Consider the following 7885-nt stretch of genomic DNA (forward strand, 5'->3'; position numbering starts at 1 on the left):
CCCCGCCCTCGCGCGCAGGCGCGCCGCGGCCTGCCTCCGGGAAGCGGAGGCGCTCCCCGCGCCTTCCAAGGCCGGCCGCCCGCCCGAGCGGTTCCGCCCACGGCTGGGAAGGCGTCGAGCCAGTCAGCGCGCCTCCTCGGCGCAAGCCCGCTGGCCATTGGCCTCAGGCGCGGGAGGAAGGTTCGCTGGCCAATAAACGCGCCCCGTAGGTGATAACGGGTTTTGGGCCGCAAGACGGCAGGGTTCCGCCTGCGCGAGTGCGGCTTTGGCGCATGCGCGGCGGCGGAGGAGGGCCGCCTGGGGTGGCGGGGTCGGTGCGGCCTGGAGCGGCGTCCCGCTACGGGGGTGACCGTCGGCAGCCGTGTGCCGTCGGCAGCCGTGTGCCGTCGGCGGGGTCGCGGAGCAGCCTGCCCGGTAGAGGAGTGCAGCCCCGTGATGCCCGCCGTCCTGTCAGGCGCCGGTGACGGGCTCGGTTGCAGGAGCTGGCGGCTTCGGAGAGGAAACTCGGCTTCGTCAGTGCCGCCGCTGGGGCGGCGGCCTGTTCCTCAGCGGGCTCGCTTGGGTGCTCCTACCTCGGGGCAGGCGGGAGAGCTTGGGTTACCGCGGTGCCTGAGGCCCATCTGTCCTTCCCTGCGACGAGCCTCGCGGGCCTACGCAGCCGTCTGTTCGAAATGTGGTGTTAACACCCGTTCCCCTTTCTTCGGCACTTGGAAAGCGCTTCACAAGCAAAAACCCGAGAAGATGGGCTGTGGTGGATGTGGCACTGTTTTGCACAGAGGAGAAAAGTGCCTTCGGGTGCCCTGTCCCGCACAGTGTGCCTGGCAGCCGTGGCTCCTGCTGCCCTGGCAGGGGTCTGCTCGGGGCGGTTGGTCAACTCCCAGCAGGTCAGCAGGAGAAAGGAGAAGCTGCAGAGCCATGGAGCTGGAAAGCTCAGGCTCCTTAGGAACTGACCAAGTAGGGTTTCAGAGCACTCGTGAAGCTTGGCAAAGGCTACCTAAGGCAAAAGATGTCATTGCAAAAAAATGGGGGTTCATTGAATCAGCGCTTTCCATTTCTTCAGGTGTCCTTGTGGATTTTCTAGTCGGCTCTAGTTGCAAAACTAGTCACAAGGCTGGGCCCAGGTTCTGAGCACTTTTAATTGACCTTGTCGCTATGATGCTGCAGTTACAGCCTTACTGCTTAGAATGTATTTATGCATATAACATCTTTGGTAGGAGTTAAGAAGCTCCTACTTACTGTCATTCAACAGATACGGAAGCTCAGCGCAATTGTTCGCTAGAAAATGACTGAAGGCCAGGCCACCCGTTGAGAGCCACAGCCTTGAATTTTGCACGTGTGCTCCTTATGCACTATGTGGTGTTGCTTAGAAGCCTAAAACTAATATCCACAGAAACCAAGATGATGAATGGGAAGGCGCCTAAACCAGCAAATGAGAAACGCTGCTGGAGGTGCAACTTCAGCTTTTCCTTTTTTAAGAATGTAAGGATTCAGTTCTGGGTTGCAGAATTGCAGCATGTTTATCCCTAAATAGCGTCCTTGAGTCCTTTTCTGAAGTTACAGGCTGCTTCTGGGTCTTTCTTACAAAACACAACTGGAAGAACGTTGTTTTATCTGGATTGCTCAGCAGAACACACAGTCACTCAGATGTACAAGACAACAATGTGCAGTTCCTTTTTTGTCTGCCGGAACATGACGCTGGATCCCTTTCCTGTCTAAGAAAATGCCCAGATTGCCACCAGTCAGTTGTCCCAAAGACCTACGTGCGAGCATGTCTACTGTTCTTGTTTCATGGAGAATGACTGCAGGTTTCATTTAGTAGCAAAGGCTTAGGCAGATTTATTATAAAATATGGTCCTAACTTGCTTATTCCAACAAACAGATAAAGCACACATGACTGTGACAAGACACTCACGAAACGGTGTCTTCGTGACTAATGAGGAGCTCACCTGGCTTGTCACTGCTCCATTTATGCAGTGATCAAAACAATAGCCTATTACATTGCACATGGCCTGGATGTCCACATTTGACCCCTACCATAGAAGTACTTAATTACTCCCCACTTAATAAACATATTGCCATTACTCCCTTTTGTCAGGTTTATTTTTTACCATTCACCTAATTTCATTTTCCTCTTGTATAAATAGTTCATCTATCACTCGCACCTTCTATGCCATCTACATTGGTTCCTGTTTTAGCAAACCTTTCATCTGAGTAAATGCACTAATCAATACCCTTCTCGGGTCTGCACTGGATTTGGCAAAGAGGAGTTGCTGTCAAGCCTTCCTTTTAAACTTCTCAGCTCCTCATGGAGCACTAAATATCAATGCAATGAGGAGTGGGAAAGTAAGTACACATGCCACATTGTCCAAGGGTCAGGTCATTCCCCGATCTTGAAAACTTAATTTTCAGGTTGTTCCATCAGCAGTCATACTCGTGAAGAGTAGCTTCCTGCAGGGGGCCTAAGCCGCTGCAGTCCCCCCACCTCCCCTCTCTTATCCCGTACCGCCTCCTCCTAGTACATCCAGTTCTTCCGTAACCCCTTTGACCCCAAATATCCTTAGCTCCCTCTACACCCCCAGCTAGAGGCTGGTCAACGTGTGTCTGGGGACTGGCCGGTGGAGCCCTCGCCACATGTACAGCAGTCGAGCTCACAGTACAGGCGTTTCCAATTTAGGTCTCGCTGTACTAGCCAGCTATGGATTTTTTGCTTATGAAACAACTATAAAATATCTTTGATATCTGTCAGATTTGTTCTAAATTTGTCACTTGGCTTAAATGTTTGTAGAGCAAATGCCTGAATTCTTTGCAGAGGCTGGCATGTGCCTTCTGTCCTTAGGACAGCAGGCTAAAGAAGGAGACTATGAGGTAGACATATGGCCAGGATCGTATGGCAGAGCTGCAGCTGCCATGTGGTGGTAAGATGAGGGAGAAGTTGCTCCCTGCACTGGTTCCCTCCAGCCTGCTCCGGCCAGGCAGCGAGCACTGGACGTGCCCTTCCACTGGCTCTTCTCACTGTGCTGGGGAGCAGCGAGGGGACAAGTGGCTCTGACGCTGCCCTTGCTCTGGCTGTCCTAGGTAGTTCTTCTGACCAAGGAAATGAGGTTTTACATTATTAATCTATTTTTATCCTTTTTTTTTTCCCCTCCGAGAAAAACTATCATAACGGTCACCATTAATGTAGAGTTAGCATATCATCAAAACGGTACAACAGCAACATGCACCTGCAAAAACACTTATGTACCATTAGGCGCTGCTACTAAAAATGGATCCATCAAAATTACAGTAATTATGTGTGATAACTGCCACACAATATTTATTTTGCTGATCTTTGCCTTATAAAAGCAAACTTCTATAAAATTTGGCTTCTATTTTTATTATCAGATAATAAACATTTTAAACATTTATTTGTTAGTAATCCTGTATTGTTGCTGTTGTTATTATGAACAGTAGTCAATGCTATGAATTTTTGTTACATTTCATTTTAATCAGGACTGCAGAGTAATGCAGTGGTTTTAGTTTGGCAGCTGACAAAATATAATTACACTAAATATGTTAATTCTGGTGCCTAGGACACAGATATTGAGTTACTGTGGGAAACCGAGACACCTCCTCCTTTGCTTTATGAACCGAGTGAAAAATGTTTTTCAGCCAAAACTGCTTTGTAAATTTAACTAAAATTAGCTAATGTTTTAAACTGACCAGCAGCACAATTTCTAGTATTTTAGCTGTATATCTTCTCTCTCCTTTGCTTCAAATAACCATAGCCCCAATGATCTCATTCTGGTATTACTTCTCATTTATTGTTTATAAAGAATAGCCTTGCCACATGGGAAAGGCAATTAAAAAATCTTGTTACGGACCTTTTAGTGCTTATTCTTCAAATCCTAGTCTTTGGAGTGCTTACCATTCATATGTAACTGTTTCATAAAACATACCTTTGTATAAGAATAAGTATGTATAGTAACATGCAGAAGAAGATTTACACATAATTTAAAAATGTGCAGGCTCTAGGACGTGAAAACATGCATATTCATTATCCGTGCTTTGTCATTGACGGGGGGAGGTTGTTTGTAGTCATGCAGGTATTATAATATGGACATGCAGCATTCACAACTACGATGTTATCTATAAAATAGACAGCAATGTGCACAGATGTAAAAGCAAAGATATTCATGGCAGTATTGTGAGATGAAGCCATAAATCTTATTAAACACAGATTTTGTCTTTTGAATTCTACACTGCAAAAAACACATAGAAGTTTCATGGAATAATTATTTTTAAATTATCTGTTTAGTTGTTCCTGTTTGCTTTTGCTGTGCATTCATTTTAAAGCAAGTGTTTTAAATGACTCCTTACCTTCCAAGACAGAAACATGGCTTAGCACCAGCTCTTTCCTCTAAGGACCTCCACTTTAATACTTCTGCAGTGGTATTTCTGTTGTGGTTCCTCATATAAAATGTTAGAGGACAGCAGTGGGTTACTTTGTTCCTGTTTTTTTAAAGAATGGGTTTGATAATTTACTCTAATTTTAGACTTTGACTATTTTTGGCAAGAGTCGGTTGGACTAGATCAATTGAACCTTGTACCAGCAGCTTCATTCAGCAGTCTTCATGAACACAAATTCTCTGCTGGACTTTCATTTTTTTCTAAAGAACCTCATGCATTTTACTCATTTGTAAATAAAAATTATGCACAGGTATGGAGTATTTGTAACATTTAAAGATGCACCAAGCATTATTTATTGTTAGATTAAAAAAAAAAAAATCTTGCAAATCTCTCTTCCTCCCATTCACAGTGCTCTTTAGTCTTTTCTCCTGCAGAAGTTCAATGCTTCCATAAAATTTGTTTGACGTCGTGGCAGAACGTCATGCCAAGAGCAAGTATATATCGTATCAAAAAATGTCTGAACACATTTAATGTTTTAAAGTGAAACGTGTTTTCTCATAGTAAGATCAATCTTTTTGAAGAGCAGATTTCAGCAAACTCATCCATTTAACTGCAGTTCCCCTCTAGAGCTTTAAGGCCAAAGGTCGTGTTAACCAGAATGGCCTCATGCACATCACAGGTTGGCAGATCGCATCTACATACTATTCACTAAGTCAACAGGAGGCCAGGCTCAGCGGAGCGAGCAGGAGGGACAGGGGTGTCCTTGGGGAACTCAACTTCGTGTCCAAAAACTGTATGACGTGTGGCTCATACCAGTCTCAAAAAGCTACTAGTGAACTTCATTCATTAAAACCATGTACAGGTTTCTGTTGTTTGTCAGTTTATGCTCTGTCATACTCCTGACAAGGCCAAGGTTTAACCTGAGAACTCATTGTCTGTCAGGGTGTGATCCACTTTTAACAACAGAAATGAATGTACCGCAGAGCACTACCTGCAGTGGCAGGGAGCTGTTTGGGGGAGATGTGCCCTTCCCTTTCACCTGTGGCTTCCAGCTGAGCTGTACTCCAGGCTGGTGAAATGCAGAAAATGACAATGTTCTTGCCAAGTTGATTCTCACCTAAAATCTGATGCTTCCATGACCAGCCACCTAGCAGCAAGAGACAGCAGCCAGATGTTGAGGGGATTCTCTGCCCTGTGCCAACTGCACCAAATCCACAGTGATTGATAGGAAGGTCAAAACCACAATGGATGTTCATAAAGCCCCGGGATGCTGCCGTCCACAAGGAAGAAATTAAGTCCTCCTCATCTCTGTAGGCAAACAGCTGAAGCCATGCTTGATTGTACTTTCACAGTCTTACACACTGCTATCTTTAGAGCTTATTTTGTAGCTTTAGCTCCAGGCAGTTCAAACGTTTGTTTTCTTTGCTCCTTGCTATCCCCTTTATGGGGTTTCTAATAAACTTTATGGACAACGATTGCATTGTCTCCTGATTCCAAATATGAAATCAGTTTGATGTGGATTCCCAGCAAAAGTTTTCTGGGCCACTAATCTGAAAATGTTTAATTTGACTGTATGGTCTTTTATAGCTTCCCTTATCAGAGGAACTTTCTGTACCTCCAGCAGCTCAGTAGGACATAGATATCTCCTAGTTTCATCCAAATGCAGATATTTCTCCTTTTTCTGTGTTGCACGTTAGCAGGAGTATCACCTGTACCTAGGCGAGGTTTTTCTTGGTCCTTGGACAATTCTAAAATGCTGGCTTATATCTAATTCTGTTGGCCAGTGAGACTTCACAGGTTTCTCTTTTTCTAACTTATTACCAGATGATTTTGAGTTGTATTTTATAGCTTGCCTTCTACCTTTTTCCCCTTTTTGTCTGTTTTGTGTTTTTTAAATTTTATTTTAACCAGGATGGCTTCTCAGTCGCTGTAAAGTTTTGTATGTTTGTGGAACAATGGCTTTTTCAGCATTCGCTGGGAAATCTTCAAAGTGTTCCTAGATTTTGTTAGAACTGCCATTAACACTTTAATGTGATTTCATAATTAATTATTGCAACAATCACATAAAGGAGTTACTTTCACTGCGAGTAACTCTTCATAATGAAGTGAGAGTTCTAATGAGGCCTGCGTTCCTTTGCTGTGGTGTGAATTCCTCTTGCCTGTCCATCGCAGGTGACATTCAGGAAATTAATTGGTCATTCATTCTGGGTTGTGACAAAAAATGGTTCATGGTGGGAATCAGTGTCCTCTATATACCCTGCCAACAACATTTTTTATGTATGATGTGTGTTAGCCTGGGGAAGGGAAAAACTAATTCTAGTCAAAGGTCAACTGATATTTTTATGTCTGCCCTATTCTGAAGTTATATCTGTTTTATAAATGTCTAGGAAGTTGCCTACAAGTTGACTAGAAAGGTGCAGCTCTGGGGCCCCCAACATAAGAAAGACATGGACCTGTTGGAACGAGTCCAGAGGAGGGCCATGAAGATGATCAGAGGGTGGAACACCTCTCCTATGAAGACAGGCTGAGAGAGTTGGGTTTGTTCAGCCTGGAGAAGAGAAGGCTCCGGGGAGACCTTATTCGGCCTTCCAGTACCTAAAGGGGGCCTACAAGAAAGCCATAGAGGGACTTTTTACAAGGGCATGTAGTGATAGGACAAGGGGGTAATGGCTTTAAACTGAAAGAGGGTAGATTTAGATCAAATATAAGGATGAAGCTCTTCACTGTGAGGGGGTGAGGCACTGGAACAGGTTGCCCAGAGAGGTTGTGGGTGCCCCATCCCTGGAAGTGTTCAAGGCCAGGTTGGACGGGTTTTGAGCAACCTGGTCTTGTGGAAGGTGTCCCTGCCCATGGCAGGGGGGTTGGAACTAGACGATCTTTAAGGTCTCTTCCAACCCAAACCATTCTATGATTCTATGAGAGCTACTAAAAGTGTCACAAATTTTTTATACTCCCTTGTAAAATAGATTTTGAAGCTTGAAGATATAACTCAACAAATATAATCACAGCTATTTGTGTATACTGAACATCAGTCTCTGGTCCTGACACTACTTCTTAATGTGGTTAAGATGTAGTAACACAGCATGTCCTTACTGTGTTAAACTTCAGTAAATGCTTGAGTACTTATTCAGCTGGGTTCTTATACCTAACACGTGGTATTACAGAAAGTTCTTTGGCAAAGTTATCTGTGTAAGTGGTTGTAGGACAAGGGCCATTTTTTAGCAATTTCTGATTTTATTCTAATTTGAATAAAACTTTAGCTAACATTTTCAAAGGCTCTGGGGACAAACCCACATAATTCTATAGAACTAATTAAAGACAACTTCATATCTTAGATCCTCTTATCAACTTCATGTTGAATATTTTGTGTTTAAGTTTTATCCTGGCTAATTCACTTTTTATAGCATTAAATGTAAAACTTCAAAATTATGTAGAAGAATATAAAAAATATGTTTCAAAAACTAGCAAAAAACTTCATTTTCCCAGTTGGGTAGATAAT

The 7885-nt window shown here is 44.0% G+C and overlaps 1 protein-coding gene across 1 annotated transcript in view; it reads right to left on the reverse strand.

The window, feature by feature from the left end:
• RSU1 (Ras suppressor protein 1) overlaps positions 1-4475 on the reverse strand; it is a 116434-nt gene extending 111959 nt beyond the window's left edge. The window contains exon 1 of the mRNA XM_010576448.1: positions 4357-4475. Within this exon, the coding sequence (XP_010574750.1) occupies positions 4357-4374 (18 nt within the window). The 5' untranslated portion in view covers positions 4375-4475. The remainder of the gene's footprint in view (positions 1-4356) is intronic.
• Between the last annotated feature and the right edge of the window lie 3410 nt (positions 4476-7885).

The sequence above is a fragment of the Haliaeetus leucocephalus genome, unplaced genomic scaffold (assembly GCF_000737465.1).
Source record: "Haliaeetus leucocephalus isolate CR32 unplaced genomic scaffold, Haliaeetus_leucocephalus-4.0 Scaffold0, whole genome shotgun sequence".
Classification (NCBI taxonomy): Eukaryota; Metazoa; Chordata; class Aves; order Accipitriformes; family Accipitridae; genus Haliaeetus; species Haliaeetus leucocephalus.